The 25,281-nt window shown below is 37.3% G+C and overlaps 1 protein-coding gene across 24 annotated transcripts in view; it reads left to right on the top strand.

Annotated features, from left to right (window-relative positions):
• Positions 1–15,744: 15,744 nt before the first annotated feature.
• Zasp52 (Z band alternatively spliced PDZ-motif protein 52) overlaps positions 15,745–25,281 on the top strand; it is a 165,038-nt gene continuing 155,501 nt past the window's right edge. For 17 of the 24 annotated variants that reach the window (XM_089089782.1, XM_089089778.1, XM_089089768.1 and 14 more), the window contains exons 1-2: positions 15,747–15,933; positions 24,566–24,717. In XM_089089782.1, the coding sequence (XP_088945908.1) occupies positions 15,832–15,933; positions 24,566–24,717 (254 nt within the window). In that variant the 5' untranslated portion in view covers positions 15,747–15,831. Of the gene's footprint in view, positions 15,934–24,565; positions 24,718–25,281 lie in introns of all 24 variants that reach the window. The other 7 variants (XM_089089787.1, XM_089089785.1, XM_089089781.1 and 4 more) reach the window with 2 other exon arrangements.

Here is a 25,281-nt window from a genome sequence, read left to right as displayed (position 1 = left end):
TATTTGGTTTAAACCCAAATTGATTGGAGACATAATCAACATTTGGAAGAATTTCAGGAAGCAGGACATATTCAAAAACTTTGTTCAACGAATAAGCTACCGTACTGGGTCTATATGATGCGCAATTAGTAGGATCTTTCCCAAGTTTAAGAATCGAAGTGACACTCCCGCACAAAAAAGAATCAGGCACCAAAGACGTACATAGACAAATTTGAAATAATAACTGCAAATGATAAATCAATTCTTTCGAATCAATATGAAGGTTAAAAACACTAATACCATCAATATCACATGATTTAGATTTTAAATTCTTAACACAACGAATGACACGGTCAGCAGAAACATTAGGTACATTGCCTTGGTAAATTTTCGCAGGTAATACATAAGAACAGAGGTTAACAAATTGAGAGTGAACCGCATAATTCATAATATTAAAAATCTTATTATAATGATTAATCCAAGAGGCATTAGGGATCCGATCGGCATTAGGAGGTGAATCTAATTTCGCAACATTAATCACTTGTTTCCACTGACTAGAGGTCTTCGGAAATTCCATACCATTGTACCTTACTTTCCAAAGATAACGTTTAAACTCCAACGTCGTTTTCTGTTTAATATCAAAAAGGTGACCCCTTAAAGGGCCGCCGCAGGCTACCCAAATTCTAAGCCACAATTTTGCACGATTTTTAAATCAGGGTCAGATTTCCATATTGAGCCTCTAGTCTTAAGTTTAAAACGACAAAGCGGAACAGCCACTTCTTCAGCTTCTTTCAGGCAGGAAACAATCTTTCTGTAATATAAATTAAGCTGAACTTGAGCTTGTGGTGATATAATATTGGCACAGAGTTAATTAAATGGAACATTAATCGCAGACAGAAGAAGAGCAAGGGTAGATAGATTTAGAGGCCAGTTCGCTTTATTCTAGTCTCTTTTGGTTACCTACTTTTTGTAATTAGTACATAAATTCTGTTCAGCCCGAGTCGTATTGATGGTGACAGTGGCTGAAAGGGGCAAATGGTCATAATCACGTTCATCCTGGTCAATGTGAATATCACTAATAGAAATACCAGAAGAAACAACACAGTGATCAATATCAGACAATGAACTGCTACTATGTATGTATGAATGGGATGCAACTTTATCCAAAACCCGATAGCTATTAGGTAGCGAATCCAAAAATAAATCAGTTCGTGTTGAGGTAGAGTTTATATCACAGTTCATATCGCCTAAAAGGATCCAATCCATTACTCTCAACACTAATAAGAAGGGTCTTTAGTGATGCACATGCTTTAGTATACTTTGTTAGAGGAAAATGATCTTTGGTCGCAAGGGAGGTATACATTAATAAGAACTAGGTTAGCAAGACGGATTGCAATGAAATAATCACATTCACGATAACACACAGGGGATAGCGGGAGTAGTTTATGTTTTAATACGCAGGCCAGCCCGCCTGAAGGTCTCCCAGAAGTTTTTCGGGCACTTCTAGCGAAAACCAAGTGTTCTTTACTCCTTCGAAGGGGGTTCAAACTCACCAAAGGCAAAAGATGTTCTTGTAGAATCAAAATGTCGAAATTAGAAAGTTTTTGATTCAAAGAATCATCCTTATCCTTCGTTCTGTTAATGTTGAATCAGCATGTAGAAAATTCGATTTTAATAGTCATTTTCTTAGCTGACTAGAGCGTTTAGCTAGAGTTTTACGAAGGATTCGGCATTTTAGAGAAAATGAAACATGATTGCCATGACAATTAGCACATTTAGGGGTAGCCTGGCACGGGGAATCGCGACGATTCATGCTCTTCTGCACAGCGGGAGCAACGTTTAGGGTTATTACAAGACGACTTCAGATGATTAGGCGATTGGCAATTATAGCAGCACCTCGGTGGACGCTGGAACTCATGAACACGGAAAAACACATAACCAACTTTCACGCCAAGCTTCAGTGCATTAGCAAGAACAATTGCATTTTCAAACAACACTTTAGCAGCAAAGGAATTGCCAATTCGTTTTGCCTCCTTAATATTGCCACAGCCGATTAGCATGCTCATGTCAAAGGCATTTGATAAACCTTTCACAATACCTATATATCTTGTTTCATTTACTTTGACGTCACAGGTTCTAATAATAGAGAGAACATAGAAGTAAAAGTCCTTAGCAACAGTCTGATCAATCCGCACTACCATTTTATCACTGGAGGGCCTTATCCTATGAATACATTCATGACGAGGTATAAAGTAAATCACTTCATAGCGTTTTGCAGGACAATTAAGGTGAGATGGAACTTTTGAAATGACAATAATGGCCTGATTATCAGCGATTGGCTGGGGCCTGGGGTCACTAAGAGGAGGGAAATTTAGATCATAAGACACAATTTTCTCACGGATTTGCTTAAGTTCGAAGTCAATGTTTAGAAGCCTTGATGCGAGGCTTGAATATGCAACGGCTGGAATGACAGGAACCTCGGTAGGCAAAATAATCACGTAAGTAGGAAAAATAAAATCATCAGACTCGCATTTCTGAAAGGTCTCAATTATATCCTTTATCTGACGGTAATTAGCTAGATCACCTTGCCGTCGAGGCACACGTTCGCCCACGAACACTCGAGACCATAGGTCAGTTTTAGCTATCATAATAGACTTTTCATAAAAAAAGTCACCCGCATGTTTGGCAATAATTTCATTATCCACTCCTTCATGAAAATTCGACTGCACAAAGTTTAGCAGCGCAGAATGTACAAGCTCCATCATAATCATGAATAAATTCAATTTATATCACATTCATCCATTTTAGTAGTAAATAAGTTCAAGTATAAACTAGTTACAATGCCAAAAACCGTCGCCAATATAAACTCAATCCAATCAAGCAGGCAGTTACGTCACAGCTTTGTAGTCTGTTTTCAAGGTCACTGAATTAATGAGATTTTCTTTATTGGATGAAAGTCACTGAATTAATCACAGATAGACTGGTTATAAAAAAGTCTCATGGGAATTTGGTTGGGAATAATCCACACTATAAAATAACTAAATAATCCAAGTTCAAATTCAAGGTTGATTATGAAAAGTCCATGGGGAATCACAATTGAGTCTTACTGTATAATGAGACTATATCCAGACTGCATCTAACAGAGGTGTTCACAGTATGAACTCCCAATAAAGACTCTGATAATAAAGACTCACAATAATGTGATTGGATTGTGAAAACTGGTCGCAAAATCGGCTCGGTTTTCACAATCCGCTCAGATTTCCGCTATGTGTGAATGCGCCATAAGTCTAAGTGCATACACTTGCTTCCACCTAGTGAAAGCTTTAACATAAGCATTGGATACATTTTACCGATCTTAAAGGTAAGACAGTTTTTTTTGTTGTAATTATCAATGAGAACTTCCGGAAGAAAGTGAAGGTTCAAAGCAAGAAAAGTGAAGGCTTATGGGAAGAGAGTTCCAAACACACAGACAAAGCCAGTAAGGGATTTTTCCTTTATCTAATTTTGCAGCAACATCTAGCGGCACAAGGTCAAACAAATACAATGCTTTTGGTTGATGATACTAAGATTCATCGTCATTAAGACAATGATTTGCATTTTACCATGAGATGGCTAATGTTCTAACGCCCGAGCCAGATTATAGTCACACTTCTGGCTGCGAAACCCAATGTCTTGGATACGAATACAACGTCTGACTAGTGACCTAGTTTTTGAAATTCGCGCTAACCCATCCCGTCAAGACTTTCTCTAAAGCGGCCCTCACACACAGGTCGCAAAGTACTTTAAGTCCACTTTATGACCGGCCTTAAGGTTTAAATCACATTTCCGCACTGATCTAAAGTGGTCGTTAAGGTCGTAAAGTGAATTAAAACCTTAGTGAAAATTTGGAGCTTTCCTTATAGCTCAAGCTGTTTTCAAATGTCTTATGTTGTGAGGCAGAACAGAAATAGAAGGAAATAATTTGTGTTACTTGGAAACTGCGACGCTTCATATTTAAGACGCTGGCTGTATAATTCCTAGACGCTATTTTTACGTGTGAACGAGTGATAAACCTTGCGTACAACTTAAGATACTTTGCTTCCACACTTTACGTCCTATGTCTGAGCGCCACTTAATTGGTCAAAATTCTTAACTGCGCCTCCTGGCTTGAGGCTGATTAGAGGTGTCAAACTTACAAATCTTATGGACAGATTCACTTTGTGGGTTGTTTTCGTGTCAGAAACAGGGCTTAGGTTTGGGTTTAGCCGCAAGTGTGACTACAATGTGGCTCGTTCAAAAAGCTCCTCTTTCTGGCCTAATAAATTTTTCTTTGCAGTTTTGATATGACACCCTATTCAAGGAGGAAGAAGATGAACGTTGCAAGCTCTCCAGCCAAGGCATCTGTACTGGTGGTGAAAGTGTCAGAATCATAAACAAAGGAGCTCTTGAGATCAACGAAGCAAGTGTGCAACGGGGTGAACATATAACAGTTGAAGACGGTGAAATAGTACAAAGCCAGTGCAGAAAAGACTACTGCCGTCCAACATCCATAGCTTGTCTTGTAAAAAGAAAGAATGACGATTCCGGTGATACTGAAGTTTCTCTAAACATATCCACTAGATCTAGTCAAGACGCATACGATGTGAAGTCAAACATATGTTTTGCAGTACGAAGCTCGTCCTTCCGTCTGAGACGAAAAAAGCCAAAAATGACGGGTGCCAAAAAGAGACCACAATTGAAGTGAAAAAATCGATTCTTCATTGCTGTGATTCTAGGAAAAATGACGATTAGGCTAATGCTTTCCGCGGTAGTCTGAATTCTATAAGCCCGGATTTGCGTGCAGCTGATGCAGTGTATCATAAGATATGCTACTCTAACTTCAAAACTCTAAGAGAGATTCCAAAGCGGTACTCTAGTGCAAACGATCCGGTCAAAGCTGCTTGAAGGCCACAGGAGAGTACAAATCGAGATGCATTCATTAAAGCTGTTAATTATTTCAAAGTACTCGAATATGAACAGTTTACAGTGAAAGATATAGTAGAGAAGTTGAGGCTTTTTCTTGAACCAGACCTGTCGCCGCACACCACAAAGCATATAAAATGACTCCTTAATGAAACCTATGGCAACTGCATTGTTATAACTGACATAGGCCGACAGATTGGTGTTGTGACTTTCCGACAAAGAGCACATGAGATCCTTCGTATTTTTACAAAACTGCACAGTCGAGTGAAGAAGACCAGCTGGAGTTCATGATCGAGACAATGGCCAAAGTAATTAAGAATGACATTAGGTTAGTGCAGTGTACGGGCTCTGACTACCCGAGCCTGAGCAGTATAGAAGAAAAGGAAAAAGTTATGAATTTCTTACAACAATCTCTGAGGCTCTTTCTTTCACTGGTAATCACAGGATCAGACAAGGACCTACTGGTAGGTTCAATCGGTCAAGCAATAATGCAGGCTTGCCGTCCCCTATCTTTGCTCGCTCCTTTACAAGTATACCTTAGAGTCCAGCTACATCAGCAATCTGGTTCACGTTTTCTCATCCACCAGCTGAATAGGCTAGGTTTTTCTACTTCTTATTCTAAAGTGCTTGGGTCCGAGCGTTCTACCGCAGTTACTCATGGTACAGAATTTCCACGGATGACTCCCGGAACTTTCATCCAGTTCATTGGCGACAATGTCGACCACGAAATTTGCAATATCGACGGAAAAGCTACTTTCCATGGGAAGGAAATGCTAGATGCTCCCACAAAAAGGCTACCCAAATTTCCAATCCTAAGCCCAAGAGCAGTTGTAAACCTTAAAGTACTCCAGCCGGTTGGACAAGTGCCTTTCTTCTTCTACAACAGAAGAAAACAGGAGAACAGTCCTGTGTACAAACCTATCCCGACCATCACCTTCGACGACAAGATCGATGGCATTGACCTACTAAGCCATGCAAGCTGGATACATGACACGAAACGGGTCAGATGGAATGGATTTATGCAGGCAATTCACCATGGGTCACAGAAAAGCGCTTCGTTGATTGTTTTTCTGCCTAATGGATCGACTATAATCCCTCCGATATTTTTTGTGTATGCACGACCTTGTGTTTTATATCTGATAAAGCATGACAGCACAGAATGGTACCAGTTGTGACTTTCGACAAATCTTTGAACATGAAAGAGGTGAACATCATCAATTCTGAGCCTGATGATAGTCCTCTCAAGGCAGCAGTTCCAATGATCGGTGGTCTCCATTGCCGTAACAGGTTTGTCACTATATTCTTGTTGACCACGCTCTTCTTGGTCGCGACACGACGTCCCGTTTGTTTGGGATAGAAAAGCAGGCTGTCCTGCCATTCCTGAAAAGACATGAAGAATTTATGAATAACTGTGAAGTAGTCCTTAATCCGCGCTCTACTAAGGAAGAAGCCCAGGAAGCCGATGAAAATCTTTTGCTGTGTTTCTACAAGGCTAAGAAAGGGGAGGGTCTCAGTAAAGCTGGGTACTGGGGATTTCTTGAAAAAATGAACAGCTCAAAGACAATCATTCTTATAGAGTCTTCTATCAGGTAATGGAATGGCGTAATACTGCGTCAGAACTTGACCCAAAAGACTAGGGTTGGTGATTACGTGACGGATGCCGCACGTAATCATGACATACAGCGATCATGACATACAGCAGACCTGCTCCACCTCATCTGCTAAATGTGATTCGTTGCAGCTGCACGCGTTCTAACTGTGACAGTTCACGCTGTAGTTGCCGAAAAATGGACTGCCTTGCACACTTGCTTTCAAAGACTGCCAAGGGATTGCGTGTTTCAATAAAAATGTTTTTGTTGATAACGATGAAGAAGACGATGTTTAGTACAAATCCTTCATATATTCCTTTTTAGTTCAATCAAAACAGTAATTATCTTTTGCTGTTATTACCGAAGTTACCTGATTTGTTTCATTTTTTACATTTAGTTTTGTCTTATGTTTAAATTATATAGTCGATGTAAGTCATTCTTTAGATATTGCTGATATTCCTTTTTAAAAAAGATTGATTTTGAAATAAGGAACATTAAAAACTTGAAACTTTTTGCAATCAAAAACGAACAAAAATTAATTAAAAAAAAAACTTTCCGAAAAATAAGTTTTTCAGAGGAAAGTAAAGGCTATTTTAAACTTAAGCTTCAAAAAACCTTAACAGGCCCAAATTCAGGCCTTAGACCTACTCCTAGAAGTTTTACTCATGTGCCTTGGCAACTTTCCAAGCAAGCCCAAAGAATTGTGATTTTATTTTTTTCAAATGGCTAACGAGTCTAAGAAACTATTTTCATGTGTTTTGCGGAATTGTTGTCTATGTGCTTCTGTACAAATATTTATTTATAAATTTATTTATAAAATAAATATCTTATAAAAGAGTCTTAAACTAAGATAAAAAAGTCTTTTGGACTAGAATATTATTTTAAGCTGAATTTACCACCGGAAAACTTGCGTCTGTGGCTAGGTCCGAGCTAATGGTTTGCCCTTAAAAAGTTGATTAAAAGTGTTTGAGAGAAATGCTCAGAGCCTGAGATCATGTTATACTTGCTCTTTATGTGATATGGAGGAAGAAAATTTGCTCCATTTTTCGACGGTGTGCCAGGGGCTTTTAGATTTGAGATTGAAGTATGTAGGTGAAGGGGAAGTGTTTTTTTCCTGGGATCCTTAAATCTTCATCCCGGGAGACGATTATAGCAGTGACTGGATTTATAACAGAGGGTTTCAAAAGATGTAAATAATGAGTTTAAGGTTTTTGTTTGTTGTTAGTAGTTATACCATTTATTTAAGTGTATACTGGCTGTTGTCTTATATAATCATTGTAATGTTTGTGTATAGCCTAGCAGTTGAATAAAATATCTATCTATCTATCTATTTATAAGAAAAAAGGAATTCACTTTCTTCCTTCTATCAGGTCATAGTCATACTAGTGATAGAGCATAGAAATAAACGTGCGAACCCAAAAATAAGAAAACAGAATAGCAAGGGCTTATTCAGGGTTCTTGTTTGGGAGGAGGGTACAAAAAACTTTAAAGAACACATCAGAAATTTGTTTACAAGCATTTTGTTAGGTTTCTACAAGTTTGGCAATTTTTTACGGGGGGGGAGGTCAAACCCTGTGCCCCCCCCCCCCTGGATCCAACCTTACTGAATAGCCATTTTTATCTCTTGGCAGGGTAAGACTAGCGAGATGTATTGTAGAGACTAGCAAAAAGTTTGGGTGAAAAAAATCAGTTGATCTCACTAATTAGCTGGTTATTTATTATTTCCAGTTGATAGTTCTGTGGCATTTATCCACCAAGATAGAAATATTATGATATATTATGTCATAGAAATATTATAGAAATATTATATTATGATAGATATATTATATTATGATAGAAAAATATGATAGAAATATTATGTCAGTATTTTCACCTTTATTAATTGACTCTTTTCTGTTGCTAATATTATAAAATTAAAAAAATAAATTAAACTTCGAATTGAATGAAATTTTTCCAATTGGTAGATTTGTTGTATTTTTCCTGTAGTTTGGTTCAATACCTAAGAGCAGTGGTTCCCAGCCGATTTTACAAGCTAATGTTGAAGTAAATAAATAAATTAGGCTAGATATTAGCTTTATATTAGTTTTACATTAGTTTTTTATATTATTTTTACAAGCCAATGTTGAAGTAAATCAATAAAACAGGCTAGACATTAGTTTTATATAAATTTTTACATTAGTTTTACAAGCTAATGTTAAAGTAAATCAATAAATTTGGCTAGACGTTAGTTTTACAAGTTAATTCTGAGTTATATTAGATAAAAAAATCAAAAAGTCTTCTGTATAACTTTTTTCATACTTCCTTATAATAATTTGATGTTTAAAAAGTCATACAGAAGACTATACCATTTTCCATGTTTAAGGAAACATAATATTTTTAATTAATTTCATTTTTATGCTCCTGGCCTCCCCTAAGCCATTTATCGTGTCCCCAGGTGGCGATAGGGGAACGCTCTAGATATATGTAGGGTACCTCCATAGGAGGCACGGACCAAGGGGGGACCTTGTCCCTGGGGGTCCATAATAGAAACTGGGGCACCCTCACCCGGGGTCATAAATACAGGCGGAGGAGGAAGAAGGCCCCAAAAATGTACACTCAAAAGGGCCCACTGGTTTGTTCACAAGTCCCATGAGTTACAAACCTTCTCCCAGTAATGGGTTAAATTGCATGGTGATGCAGAACACCATCGCGGGAGGATGCTCTATAGGAGGACAACTGCTTTAATGCGTAAGATATAGGTCTATTCTCAACGGCCACTGCAAAGGGCTGTCTCAACCTTTTCGGGGTATCCACCAGACTGGGGACCTTGCGGTCAACTCTAGTCCCACTTGAGGAGTGGCACCCCTCGAAGAAATGATAGCCTAGTAAACGATACAGCATTCGCACGGGATTCTGACTAATGGACAATTTTTCTGGGCTTGGTATGTTTTAATGGGCGTCTTTGGGTTGAAAAACCTCTTCCTAGCTAATTTATCTATTATGGGTTGCCTCCCCCTTGTAGCATAATATTTGTAGGTATGAATATATAATGAGTCGGAGGTAATAGACTTGAGACTGTCTGTGCAGGATTTTGACTCTTGCTGATAGAAGAGCATCGCCAAGTGCTGAAAACCATGTTGTGACCAAGATGGGCCCAGGATTACACAAAGCCTCCATTCATGGAGGTCCCAGGGACTTCTTGCTGTCCGGTTCTAAGCCGTCTTAAGCACTTCGGTGTAGACTTGAGAAGATATTTGATCCCCTTCTGCACTGGTATCCGGGAACTTGGAATGTTACGACATTAAAAAATGACTATCGTATCGACATTTTGACTGACGAATTCAGACGATTCGAAATGGATTTATTAGGAATTTCAGAAACTCATATCCCAGGGATAGGAAGCATGAAATTAGGTGATATAGAAATTGTTTACTCAGGCAGGAAGGATGGGGTACGTAAACAAGGAATAGGGCTCATGATTAATAAGGAAGCTGCTAAGTCTTGCTTAGGCTGGGAAGGTATTAATAATAGAATACTAATTGCTCATTTTATGACTAAAAAGTTCAGGGTATCAGTTATAGTAGTATACGCTCCTTTAGAACCGACTGACGAAGACACTAGTCACTCAGATGAATTTTATTTACAGTTACAAGAGCAAATAGACAGGGTCCCAGGTAGAAATATGGTATTATTACTGGGAGATTTTAACGCCTAGGTCGGTAGAAATAGGGATAGATGGTATACTAGCTTAGGTAAATTTAGTGTAGGAAAAGAAAACAGTAATGGATACAGACTTTTGTAATTTTGTAGACATAAAAAACTAGTTATAACCAATATAATATTTGGTCATAAAATGGTTAGCACGTTAACATGGTATTCACATGTTTGTAAGCCAGAAAACCTTATTGATTTTATTATAGTAAACCGAGGACTGGCAGGATCAATACAAGATGCTAGGGTATATAGAAGTGCTGTTGTTGATGTTAAAAGTAAAGATCACCATCTAGTAGTGTCAAGGGTTAATTTAAAGCTGAAATTTCGGAAGGGTAACTACCTCCCGGGTAGTTATGATGTTGGTAGACTCCAGGATGAGAATTTGAGAGAAACTTTCCTGGAACAGTTGAATACTAAACTTGACAGTTTAAAATTTGATAATGTGGAAGATGGTTCGAATAATTTTAGAAAAATAATTTGTGAAGTTGTTGAAGGTGTATTAGGGAAGAAAGCTAGAACTGCAGCTAAGAATATTCGTGAAAAAGCTTTATGTTTAATAGAAAGGAGAAATGACTTGTACAAGAATTATCTGAGTGATAGATCGTATGAAAACAAAAGAAATGTAAAGAAAGTGGAGAAAGCACTAAAATATAAACTAAGGAGGTGTGAAGTGGAGGCAATGGATAAAATTGTCGAGGATCTGGAAGATGCAGCTACACGACATAAAAATAAAATATTTTACTGACACGTTAACAAATTGAGAGGGAGTAGTCAATCGGGACTTGGCCCAGTTAAAGATAGGGCTGGGGTCGCTATTAGCGATAAGGAAAAAACTAAAGAGAGATGGGCCGAACATTTTGAGAATTTGCTTAACCGAGATAGAGTTGCAGGAAAAAATATAGAGGAAAATGAAAAAGTTTGTGATACCTTGGATGTGAAGGAAGATTTGTTTTGTGAAGAGGAATTAGCGGCAGTACTAAAAGGGTTAAAGATAATAAGGCTCCAGGTGCTGATAGGGTGGTAAATGATTTTCTTAAATATGGTGGCTCAGAGGTTAGAAATAAGGTATTGAAGATTGTGAATATGATTTTTGAAAAAGGGGAAGTACCCAAAGATTTTCGGAAAATCTTAATTCAGCCACTTTATGAGAAAGATGATAAAAGAGAATGTCTTAATTATCGAGGCATTAGTCTGGTCTCTGTAGGTATTAACTTACTTAGTAATATGATACTTTTTAGACTGAGAGATGCCGTAGACAAAGTTTTAAAAGAAAAGCACTGCGGTTTTAGAAAAGGTAGAGGATGTGTCGACCAAATTTTCAGTCTTATGCTAATAATTGAGAAGTGCCTGAATTGTCAAACACCTTTGCTTCTCAGTTTTATAGATTATGAGCAAGCGTTCGACTTTGTTGATAAAACAGCTTTACCAAAGGTCTTATCCTTCAGCGATATTACAGACAAAAACATTGAAGTGATTAGTGCTATGTACGAGAATAACACTGATGTGGTTAATGTAGGAAATGAGAGTAGCAGCTGGTTTTGAATTTAAATCAGGAGTTAAGCAGGGTTGTGTTTTATCCCCCTTTGTATGGATTATTTTGATGGACTTTGTTTTAAGGAGCACAGGAAAGGCAATGGGAGACCACGGAATCAAATGGGGAGGAAATAAAAAGTCTCCAGGACTTGGATTATGCTGATGATTTAAGCATCCTAGATGAAAGTGTGAGCAAAATGAATAAAGTTTTAGAGGTTTTGCGAGTTCATGGTGCTAGAATTGGTTTGAAAATTAGTGTTAGGCAGACTAAGTCACTAAGGCTAGGAATAAGTGAAGATTAAAAGGTGACGTTGGGTAATGAAAAGATTGATCAGGTGGGCAGCTTCACTTACCTTGGTAGTATTATTAGTAAAGATGGTGGGAGCAGTGAAGATGTTAAATATAGAATAGCCAAGGCTCAGGGTGTTTTTTCACAGTTAAAAAAAAGTCTGGAAGAATAGGAAGATAAGTCTGTAAACCAAGATTAGAATATTAGAAGCTACAGTGATGACAGCGGTCAAATATGGCTCTGAAACATGGACGCTCCAAAAAGCGGATGAAGACTTGCTAGATGTTTTCCAGAGAAATTACTTAAGGACTGTTCTGGGTGCTCGGCTGACTGACCGTATTTCAAACAATAGGCTACACGAAAAATGTGGTTCAATACCACTCTAGGGCTATAATGAAAGACAGGTTGAGGTGGCGAGGACACGTTGTGCGGATGAAGGATGACAGATTGCTGAAGATTTTTCTTTTCGGCCCACCATCTAGGGCTAAACGGAAAGCAGGTCGTCCTCGTCTGGGGTGGGAGGACGTCATAAAGAAAGATTTAAAGGAAATGGGAACTTCGTGGGCGGGTGTAAAAAGGGAGGCTTTAAATAGATTAGGATGGAGGAGAAGCGTACGTAGCTATGTTGGCCTCAGGCGGCTTGGTGCTGCGGTGAGTTGTTAGTAGTAGTAGTAGTAGATGTAAGTCTGCCCATGTTCTCCGAAGGCCTGATGCATTGTCTCCCCTACGGTGAAAACACTGCAGAAAAGTAATATACGAATCTAATACCATGTTTTTTTAAGTCGTCGAGTCAAAAAACCCTGGGGACAACATTTTGACCAGCCATATCGCACAACACTCGAGGATATTATTTTCCCCCTTCCCCTCCCCTTCTAAAGGGGAAAATTTAACTAAGTCCAGCGAAAAAAGACGGTGTAACTCTAAAAGACGGTGTACCTATCTTTTATATTGCAATTTTGTCCCAGAGTTTTGTAGATTTACTGAACTATTGCTTATTCTTCTACAACCAAGTCAAGTAGCGGACACAAAAGTGCTACCCAGGCAAAAATGGGATTTTTTGTGTTACTCAAGATGAGGACGCTATAAGATTCCTGTATCGACAATAATAATTCTAAGGATGTACTGTTCGGTTCAATCGAGTGCAATTTTAGAGGAGTTTCAGGATTTTTTTTCAATCTATGTAAATTTGTTTTCAAATTAGCATTTTACTATTAAAACTAATCGAAATAATAATTACCATTCAGTGATTCGTGGTGATTTTTTCTAGATCGACAATTTTATTTTAAAAGTACTTTTAGCTTTTGTTTACTATGGGCTGTTTTTCGTTCTTTAGTAGTTTGCAGCTATCGCTGCAGCCATGATAGTTCAACATGAGCTTCAGTTAACGCGATGAAAGACACGATGAAAAGTAACACTGGAAAAGCCCACGGTGCCCACAAGAGGGGACTGGGATCGGAACGTGTTAAAGAAAAATGTTCTAAATTCCTTATCATTTATAAATTTAAAACTTTGGTTTTAAAACCTTGGGTAAATTTTTTGCACTACTTTTATTATCTAATTTCATATAATTTTAGCATTCACCGTCATTAAACAATAAGTGATCAGTTCTTCTTTGTTCGAAATGAAACAGAGGGGAAAAAGGGGAATATGAGTGAGGTATTATAAAAAGTTGGAACTTCTTGAAACACACTTTTTATGATCAAAACAGGAGGTTACATGGAGGTTACACAGAAGGTTACACAGGAGGCTACATGGAGTCTTTGCTTAGTTTGCTGTTGCTACTAATAACGAATCATCATTTAACAGTGCTGAAACTCTTTTCTGATTTCGCCCATATTGCTCTCCAAATGTAGCGCCACTTAACTATTTATCTCCGTGCTATTGTGGCCAGGACTGCAAGAAGTCGGTAAATTACTTATATAAAAAACGACTACACCTTAACCGCTTCAACACCCCCTCCCTGCCTCTTGCAATGCTAAATTTTTAGCAGACCAGTTGTCATGGTGTGGCTAGTTTGAAGCAGAATCTCGCAAGAGTTGTTACTCTGCATGATTTGAAAACCAATATCGGACGATTAACCCTTCAACACCCCGACCCTTTCCACCTTTAAATTTAAGTAGAATTTATAGGAACGTTGAACTCAAAAACGTGCAGTGGTTATCAATATGTATATGATTTTAATCGTAAAGTTGAACTGTGGCCTCCTGGCTGCCCTCCCCTTCTCACAACCAGATTTTCTGCCGAGAAGTAAGTACTTTTGGGCCACAGGAACAAAGAGGATTTTGAGAGGCGTTCACTTCTGAGTTCCACCTACCTTCCGTACTAAACTGTCTACATTCATCTGAAATTTGGCGGAAGGTTGCTTACAGCCAAAAATGCGCCAATCAAGACATTTTGGACGATTGAACTTTACAGCCTAGGTGCTATTAGCAGGGCCGTATCCAGGATTTCTTCCAGGGGGGGGGGGGTGTTATAAAAGGATTTCTTCAGGGGGAGGGTACACAAAGATTTCTTCAGGGGGAGGGGGTACAAAAGGATTTTTTGGGGCGGAGGATTACAAAAAAACTTTAAAAACGCATCAAAAATTTGTTTATTTTCATTTTTGTCACGTTTTCACGAATGGGGTAAAATTTTCGGGGGGGGGGGGGTAAACCCCTAACCCTCCCTGGATACTGCCTTGGCTATTAGGCTTCAAAGTGTCATTGTCCAAAGATGTTTCCTTTATCACAAGGAGTAACTTGCAAGAATCGTAAAGCCTTATCAGCTTCAGGAACACGGAGTTGCTGTTGTAATTAATTGATAATTGCTGCAAAATCTCACTATTTTTTACAATTGAAATTTTAATTTTTTTCCCGTATTTTCAGGGAAATAGAGGGAAGTTTTATAAGCTATTTATTTGTAGAACTTGAATTACAAAATCTAAAGTGAAAACATCTATATTTTTGTGGAATTTTTTTTGGGCAGGTTTAGGTAAATTTATTTTTAGGGAAGAGGTGGGACGCTATAGAAAAAGTGCGGTTAAGGTCCAAATATCCGAATTTTTGGTAAATTTATTTTTAGGGAAGAGGTGGGATGCTATAGAAAAAGTGCGGTTAAGGTTTAACATCAGTATTTTCGGTAAAATTATTTTTAGGGAAGAGGTGGGATGCTATAGAAAAAGTGCGGTTAAGGTCCAAATATCCGAACTTTTGGTTGTTTAATAATCAGCGTTAAAAACATCAATTCCAAGGGGAAGATTTTCTAAAATTACTTATTGGGAGGGCTGTATCCAGGTATGTTTGTAGGTTCTGGGGAGAAGGGGGTTGTTTTTAGGGATAAATATGGTTCGGAAAGCATAAAAAATTGTCCAATTACATGAGGGTTATTGGAGATTTCGGGGAATATCGTAAAACTATCAAATGAGGGGAGTGGATCAGACCCGGAGTTCCTTTACCCTGGCTGTGTGTCTGACCCTAACCCAACGCATGGACGGATGTAGCTAGTGATTGATACAACTTGTTTTCTAGCATCTATTTTTTCCCTGACATTAGCTAATCGGGTAACCATTTGATACGCAACAAATCACATAATCGTTCGCGTGTAATAGATCTATATTAATTATTACCATTAGTTTAAAGATGCGGATCAATCTAATGTTTTTTTTTCTTCAGAGAAGTAGAAAGAAATCAAATCTCTTTGAGAATGAAGGAACCAGGAAGCATCCTTATTCTATCAGTGGAAGTTTGTCAGTTGGCTCCGAACGTTCAAACTGGAAGCATCTCAATTGTTCTTTTATACTAAGAAATAGCGTGCGTGTTTATCTGAATTATGGCACAGGTGCCTATCAAGTTGTCCAAGTTTGATAATCAGCCATGGGGATTTAGGATACAAGGAGGAAAAGATTTTTCAGTCCCAATTACCGTACAAAAGGTAATGTCAAAATTTAAACACCATTTTAAATTTCGTCACATTAGCCTACAATTTGTGCGGGATAGACAGGGGGTATGGGTATCGCTAGTATTTTTCCTGGGGGAGGATGAATATTAGCATTGTACCTTTAAGATCACGATCGGTAATTGGGTCAATATATACGAAATCATATTATTGAGTTAGGACTAAAGTGAATACACTATTCGATGCCTTTTTTATGCTGATTACGAATATAATAAGCATTTGTATCGAAAATGAATTTCAGCCCCCCCTCCCCTATATAGGCTATACCTGACCCTGAATTGGCATATATAGGGGAGGGGGGGGCTGAAATACATTTCGGATAGAAATGCTTATTATATTCCTAATCAGCATAAAAAAGGCATTGAATGGTGTATTCACTTTAGTCCTAACTCAATAATATGATTTCGTATATATTGACCGGTAATTGTGTGCCAAGATTTCGATTCCCTATTCAACTCTGTTTTCGAATAGGCTATAATGGTCGCTACAGTGACAATTACTTCCTAGCTTCCCTAATAGGGCTAGATGTAGTCCTAGGCTACACACAAAAGTTTTCTGATTTTTTTTTTCCAAATTGGCTTCATTGTCACTATGAACCAACTGTTGCTACCACTCTAGTGTGTGACCTTTTCCGAAATAAACTTTGTAATAACAAAAGAGTTGAGTGCTGTTAGATTTCCAACTCAAAACTGGGTACTTGTTAATTATTCCGACTACAATCAAGAAGTGAATTTAGGTTAATCAGAATAAGGTAATATAATAATTATTATTATTATAAAATATAATAATTTAGAAACAAAATTATGAAACTACTACTTAATTATGGAAAGTAGGCCACCCAGAACGCATTATATTAAATTCCTAACCAACTATATATATTTAATTAAAATATACCTGTATAGTAGTTTATCTCATTGAGGCTAAGCTAATTAATTCCAAATGCAGACAGAGAAACCGGTTTTAACCATAAGAACTTGAGCGTGGTCGGGATAACTAACAAATAGCCTACCCAAAACTTTCCGAACATGCTACTGTGATAATTCTATTCCAGCCCCACCCCCGTTTAACCCTATTGGAGCCAGATATTGCCATAGGCTTAAAGGTTTGCTGACTCCGTTGGTTCATTTATTTTTTTGTCACTTTTTCTCATCAATAGTTAGTTCATAGTGCAAAATACTATTGCTACTAACAACTCACCGCAGCCCACCAAGCCGCACGCCCCTCCTCCATCCAAATCTATACCAAGCCTCCCTCTTTACACCCTCCCAGAAAGTTTCTATTTCCCTGAAATCTTTCCTTACGGCATGCACAAGCGAAGTTGTGTATATAGCGTAGGGCTCTATCCGACTCAATTTAAGGGGGGGGGGGGCTGGAAAGCAATTGTTATGGTAGCCATTATTATATTTGGAAACAGTGTTAAATGGGGAATCGAATGATATTACTCTTTTGTTTTTATAGCGCTTAGATCAGTGGGAATCTTGGCACACAAATAGCAACCCCGCTTTTGAGGGAGTTTATAGGGGGTTTTATGCGAAGTGTTTTAGGAGGTGGGGAGTACTGCTCGGCTAGCTGCAGGGAAGGTGGCTTGCATTGTTTTTTGCTGCAACGAGAAAATTTGAGTTTATAAAGACATTAACTATAAATATTAAGTAGTTCAGCCTGTTTTGGAGTGGAAAGATTGGACCTTAAAAAAATTTGCTGCTATTTACCTTAGAAATAATTCTAAATTGATTCCTAAGGCCGAATTTTTAATTAATTATACCTTTCTTTATGTTAACCTTGATTAATATCTGTGGTTAAGGCTATATCTTGGCATATTCTCCTTTTTCATATTTTCATAGCTTATATTTTCGTTTTCTCGTTGGATCTATTAAGCTAAATTTTACTTTATTTTTAGTATTTATTTTGTATTTTTCGGTACCTGGTTATCTGTTAGATAAATTGTTTTTGCATAGGATGGATCTTTCGGACAGATTGGAAACTGGGAATAAAGCCAGAACTGGCTAAAAATACAGTGGCCGGTTCCCGAGATGCTTGAACTTTGCCAGATACAACAGCCAAACCTATCGAATGACATTTGATTGCATACTTCCCATGAGAAAATTTGGAACATCGTGTCTCCCCTAAAAAAAAAGCGAAACTTTTCTCAGGCCAGCCATGGGCTGAGAAAAATGAATCGCGTCGAATGCTTGGATTTTTGATAATAACTATCTTTCTTATAGGATTTGTTTCGAATATTGATCAGAATTGGCTACTAAATAGGCAAGCATCGCATCTGCTATCTATTTGGAAGAGCAGTAATATCTGAATATAAAGTGGAAAGTTGCATAACATTTAAATTGAATGAAACATTTTTTGTGTGTGTTTTTTAAGGTCTTTTGTAACTTTTTCCTTTCTAGAAAAATGTCAATGTGGTCGTTTTAAGCGTTAATCATCCTTTCACCAACCCTGAATCACGGCTAAGGTAAATTTTAAGATAATGAACGAATAGGGAGAATCAACGTCTTAATTAAGACAAAAGGTTGTATGAACGGCTACGTCTCGTTTGTAAAGAATCCTGTGCTACCCTCCTTCCAAAAAAAAGCAAATTGTCTTTCGTTTCTCTCAGTGTGCTAAAAGGTATATAAATCTTAAAACATGGTTCCAACAAACCCTAGATAGGAACCAACCTTCCTTACAGGGCCGTATCCAGGATTTTTTTTCAAGGGGTGTTTTACGAAAGAATTTTTTCGGGGTCAGAAAAAGTCAGACAAACATTTTTTTTTGGGGGGGGGGCGGGGATTCAAATCCCTATCCCACCCTTGGGTATGGCCTTGCTTCCTTAGATTGATTGGGTTACTTTGGGCAGGGGAAGAGAGTTAACATTCGTTCTAAGTCAATTTTTTGTTTACATGAATTGTTTATTATGGCCTTAATTTTCTTGATTTTCTCAAAAGTTTTGACAATAGGTACTGTTTGATTTTTTATACAGTGGAAAAAAATCAGTACAAAATTCCTAGTAAAAAAATGTTTTGCTTTTTAATCAAATAAAACTAAACCATTTGACATGTAATGTGAATGTCCGCATTAAGAAAAAAAAAATGTAATGAAGTGTTTCGGGGCTTTGGCTGTATACGTTTTCCTTGGAAATTATCAGAAGTCAAGCTGGAATCATAAAGCAAATAAGTTCATTAAATACGATAGGCCCTAAACAAGTTTATCCGTTCTATCCTTTGAAATTTTAAACTCTAGGTGATGTAATTCATTTTTTTTAATACTCTTGCAAAAAAAAAACTTAAAGATTTTAATTTTAGCCCAAAGCGATGTTAAATGTCCTATGAAAAGTATAGTTGACAAGAAACACATTGACGGCTATTTATCTTGGAGAGGGGCTTTCGAGTGTGCCCGTCCATGAAATATCTAGATCTTACAAATTTCCCCCACAATTTTTTTTTAAATTTTGATATATTTTTGATATTTCGATGTTTTTCTTATCTTTATCCCTCCCCCCCCCCGTGAATTAAGTGTATATGTACATGTGCATGGTATGTTTTATAAACCAACATTATATAATTTTAAAATCCTCTTTTCTGAGGCTTTCCAACTATTTCGTAGAGAATAATAGAAAGCGATGGCTCCCGTCCCTCAAAACACTTTTCTGGTCCTAATATCTGAGGTAGTCTTTGTCAAACTAAGCGTTCTCCCTGGTTTAGGTAACCCAGCGGGCTCATATAGAGATTCTCTAGTTCGCTTGAAAATATTATTTTAGCATGCTCATCTGTATATGGGGGGGGGGGGCTCATGTACTGGTTGGACCCCAGGGCTTGTGTCCTTCGGGTCTCTGCGTTAAAACGACCCCGCCAAGACCACCGTAATAGACTGATTTTGCTGAATCACACTAGATCTATCTAAACTACGACTTTGCCTTGTTATCTGTCCCAACAATGTACGCGTCCTGGTGTTTAGCCAAGAAGAATAGGAACAAAAAGTTTAACAGATAATAGATTTCATCTTCAAGATTCCCTAGCGGAGATTTTCAATTACTTTTATATCGATTATTGTAGATTAATTCGTCAACAATTTTAAATGCCGATTTTTATTGGTCAAAGTTTCTAACCTATACCAACATTGAAAGAAAGTAGTTAATTCTAAACCGCCAGGGAGTTATCTAAAACTGGATTGGGCAAACAATTCACTGCAAGGGCTATATATTTCGTACGCCACTTTTATAACTATACAAAATAACTGATATTTCAAAGTATAAACATTTTAGATAGTAAAAGCTATAGCCCAGGCATTTAGGGTCAGAATTAGTTTTATTTGTTGCTCATCGTTTGTGGATGGGCCTCTAATACTTCGAAATATCAAACATAGGTAAAAATAAAAGTAGTTAATAAATACTGAGTGTTGGTGTGACGCATCATAAGGGTATTTTTAACCTAGCCAGGGCTAGTTTTGGGTAAAGAAGAGCCTCCATAATGGGACCGCCCTCCCCTGTTCATCCATCTTTATAGTCTAGGGAATCAGTGGCAAACGTCTGCATCTACTTGTAAGTTTCAGTACTTTATCACTCATAATACAATTAAATGAAAGAACAGGTTTCTCCAAGTGGAAAGTAAGGAGCAACATTAAAACTCAACACGAACAGAAATTCTTCCGTATATGAGCAGGACTCCTCCTTTCTCAAACCTCTCTCTTGACACTACAGTCTTAAAGTTGTTTGAAAATATTTCTGATTCAAATTTGACGGTCCTTTTGTTTCAGGAGTTGTTCTTAATGGGGACAAACTTATTTCCTAGTAACAAATACTGTCTGCAAAGAATGGGCCAATTACATAGCTTACAGCCCTTTCCCCAGGGGTCATGTCATCCCTAAAGCCATAGCTATTTGACCTTTTAACTATGCTGGACCAAATGGCTGTCTCAAAATTTAATCGGATATCTTTAGGGAAAAATCAGCGCGTGGGAGGGAGGCTAGCTAGCATCCAATCTTGTTGGTTACTTAAAAACCACTAGAACTTTTAATTTCCGTTTGAATGAGCCCTCTCACAATCATCTAGGGCAATTGGCTCGGTACGAACCTCGATACGAATTCCTGCCTGGGAGCAAAACTTTGAAAAGTTTGTGTTTTGTTTGACCATAAAAACCATCATCTTTTCAAAATATTGCGGGCGTTTACACTTTTTGTTCTGAGGAGACGGGGAAACGCCTGATCTTTTTCATACTCATTGCCATTTTCTTATCGGCCATGAATCCCTTTGAAAATACGAAAAAGTCTCAATTGAGTGATTTTGAATTTTAATACTTTTCAAACAGTTCGTGGTAACGAACTGTAAGTAAGGAGTGACCCGGCTTAATAGTAACCGAAACTCTAAAAAACGTTTGATACCAATAGATACATCAAAAGAATCAAATTTCAATGCTGATTTCAAATATATAAGTTTCATAAAGTTTAGTCCTACCCATCAAAAGTTACGTGCCTGGGAACATTTGGCTGATTTTCGAAAAAAGGGGAAAGACCCCCTAAAATGTATAGAACCTTGATGAAAATCCCACCATCAGATTCAGCGTATCAGAAAACCCTACTGTAGAGGTTTCAAGCTCCTATCTGCAAAAATGTGGAATCTTGTATTTTTTTGCCAGAAGAAAAATCAGGGATGCGTGTTTATTTGTTTTGTAGGGGATTTTTTCTGGTAGTGGGGGTGGCTATGTGGGAGGATCTTTCCATGGGGGAAGGGACATTGCTATGAAGGGGGTGCCGGATTTCCCAGAATTATTTAAAAATAACGATCAGAAATTAAATAAAAAAATAAAAATTTTTTTAACTGAAAGTAAGGAGCAACATCAAAACTTAAAACGAACAAAAATTATTAAGTATATGATTGGGATCGCCCCCTAGTCAATACCTCGCTCTTTAAGCCAAAGATTTTTTAGTAAAAGTTACGTATATTTGTTACTAATAAAAACGTTCGTAAATAAAATTAAACAACTTTCGAGAAAGCCATTTAACCAAATAAAAGTAAAATTAATATAAATTTTTTGTTTAAATTATTCATATACGGTGAGCCAAAATCAAAACCTGCATTAATTCAAAAACGTTCAAAAATTAAATAAAAAAGCAAGTTTTTTTAACTGAAAGTAAGGAGCAACTTTAAAACTTAAAACGAACAGAAATTATTCCATATATGAAAGGGGCTGTCCCCTCCTCAATGCCTCGCTCTTTACGCTAAAGTTTTGTATTGTTTTAAAAAACAGAGTTGCGAAAAAGAGTCTAACTTTAGCGTAAAGAGCGAGGCGTTGAGGAGGGGACAGCCTCTTTCATATACGGAATAATTTCTGTTCGTTTTAAGTTTTAATGTTGCTCCTTGCTTTCAGTTGAAAAAACTTTTTTTTTTAATCTTGACAAGCTCAGCAAAGTCTATTGGAACTTTGATCTGAGATAATGTCATGTGTTTGGGACGGGGTGATGCGTGATAGGTTAGTGTTGAAGTAGCCAAGAAAGATGTAATAACCCATGTCAAAAGTACGCCTTTTCCGTCCTTTTTTTGAAAATGGTTTTACATTGAGAATGGTTTAGCCTGAAATTTGATGTTAGATTTACTATGCTTGTATTTGAGACGGTTTGCACAGCTTTATTGTCGCCCAACCTTGCGGAAGCTGAGATTCGACCCTGGGCCACGCATTGCCAAGCAGAGATCAATCCACTGCTCTACAAAAAAAAGGTGAAATTTGGTGTTACGTCGCTACGTATTATTTCTTTTGTGTGTGTGTGTGTGGGGGGGGGGGGATTTGAAATGACCATGAAAAAAATTTTGACAGAGGATTTTCCTGTCTCTTCTTTAGATTAAATAAAAAAAAGCAATATTTTTTTTTAACAAAAAAAACATTAAGTTTTTTCAACTGAAAGTAAAGAACAACATTAAAACTTAAAGCGAACAGAAACTATTATAGTTGCCACAAACTGTTTGAAAATGAAACTGGAATCATGAAGAAATATCATGGCTTTAATTTTTTGCTAGCATCAACATTTTCTGGAACGTGTCTACAAACTGTCTTCATTCCAGATTCTCCCAAATTCATTAAGATTTGTAAGTGGTCAAACATAAGATAATCCAGGGAATTTTAGTACAGTGATTCATAGCTACAGTTTATTTTCACCACTTTGTCATCATCCGATGATTCAGCTAATAAGCATGCATTTAAAACTATTGACCCGGGTAACACCCTCTGTTTTGTTGATTAAATACAGGGGGTTCCCGAAGGGTTGACGTATGACATGACTTTGAGCTATGACAACATTACCGACTGGCAACTTTATGGCTAATATTAGCATAAAGATATCTTAATTATGAAAAACCGATACATTTAACGTGTAATGGCTTCTGATAATTAGGTTTAATGATTTACGTACGCCAAAGTTCTACTCAAGTCATTTTGATATGTTATTATTAGGGCCGCATTGTGGAAACCAGCGTGGGGCTAAAAGATTCACAAAACACGGTGATTCCTAGAAAATTATTCCCTAAAAATTGATACTTTCTAGAAATAATTAAAAAAGCTTTTCCAAAAGATTTTACTTATAAAGGAAGGTAAAGAGCCATACTAAAACCTAATAGGAGCAAAAATACCGTCATATAATAATAATTCAAAGTCAAAGCAAACACAAATTGCCATGAATGAAAAAATGAAACCCAAAACGAACAGAAGCTGCTCTGTGTGAATATGTTATCATAAACTGAACGAGAATTAATATGAATAATCAAGTAAACTTAAATCGAAAGGAAATTACTTCAAATAAAAGTAAAACTACCGCCCCTCTAATCTTTTAAAGGCTTCATATGCCCTTTACTGAAAACGATTTGTATTTCGAGCAGTGCGTTATTTGTCATAATTGCAGCAACAACTTAATAATGCCACAAGGCTATTCAACCTTTACAATTAAGAGCTGCGTCACATAAGTGGGGCCCTCTCAAAACCTCTTAACGGCTTGAGTGTCATTATTATGTTACTGAAGACGATACGAAGTTTGAATTTTTTTTTTTTTTTTTTTTTTTGTCAAAACATCGACAACATAAATACAGAAAATCACGATACTATTCAAAATTACAGGTAAGAGCTAATGGTAGTTGCTTGATTGTTTAAAATATATAGTCACACTAATTCCAGCAAGTATCAGCAATTTCCCATTTTTTCCGTGTAGTAATGATACAAGAGATTATTTAAAATAGATGCTGTCAGAAGCGCATCCAGGATTTTCGTTCGGTGGGGGGTTACTAATTTTTTTTAGGTGGGGGGCTACATAAAAAACCTCAAAAAAAGCATACAGAATTTGTTTATGTCCATTTTTGTTACGTTTTTACGAGGCAAAAAACATTTCGGGGGGGGGGGGGTTCAAACCGGGTAACCCCCCTGGATACGGTATTGGATGCTGTTTCAAGTACAGCGCAAATGACGCTCTGGCCTTTAAAAGGTTTAGGGGTGGCAGCTCTGCTCTTATTTGCTGTATTATTGTTTCGGTTGTTGTAATGTCCGAAACAGTTTACTTGTTCTGTGACTATTTATCAACTTTTTGGCTATACCACTTTCAAAATATGTATGGGATGTAATGACCAGCTTTTGCTGTTTTTCAGGTAAATGGAGGAAGTTTAGCTGAAAGAGCAGGGTTGAATGCTGGAGATACCATATTAGCAATCAACGGTATTGACGCCTTGAAATTAAGACACAAAGAAGCACAAGATGCTATTGTCAGAGCTGGAAATAATTTCGAAATGGTTGTCGTTCGGTAAGCTTTATTTTATCGGAGGGTGAAATTTCCTGTGAAGGTTATGGGAAATTTTTCTAGGCTGGTTACGTCTCATGTGGGTGTGAAACAAGGATGTGCTTTATCTCCTAAGCTTTTCTCCTTCTTTGTTAATGATTTAGGTAGTTTTATGGAAAATAATGGAGCCCTAATGCCATCATGTCATGCCATCTAGCCTTTGGCTTGCTATAATTTGCCCCTCCTTTCGTGGTGTGACCATAATCCACAAAAAAAAGATCCTTTTCCGTACTCAGAACTTCTTTTTAAGGCAAACCACTTTATTATGCAAAAAAAAAAAAAAAAAAAAAAACATAAAAATGTTGAGATTAACGAAAAAAGACAAGATTTCTAAAGGCATAGTTGTCATATCAATGATAACTTAGGAAAGGGCGACCCTCATTTAATACAAACTAATTACTGAAACTAGTTTTGAATTAAAGCAGCGTTGTAATTTAAGGCTTTCGTCAGTTTTATTTTAACGCTTTTGGTGGTTTGTATATTTTATTCACTGTTTGTGATGATGTTGAATATGGGCATCGTAGAATT

This window comes from Artemia sp. Qi Xiang Cuo, chromosome 5 (assembly GCF_049724085.1).
Source record: "Artemia sp. Qi Xiang Cuo chromosome 5, ASM4972408v1, whole genome shotgun sequence".
NCBI lineage: Eukaryota > Metazoa > Arthropoda > Branchiopoda > Anostraca > Artemiidae > Artemia > Artemia sp. Qi Xiang Cuo.
This window is presented reverse-complemented; position numbering and strand designations above follow the sequence as displayed.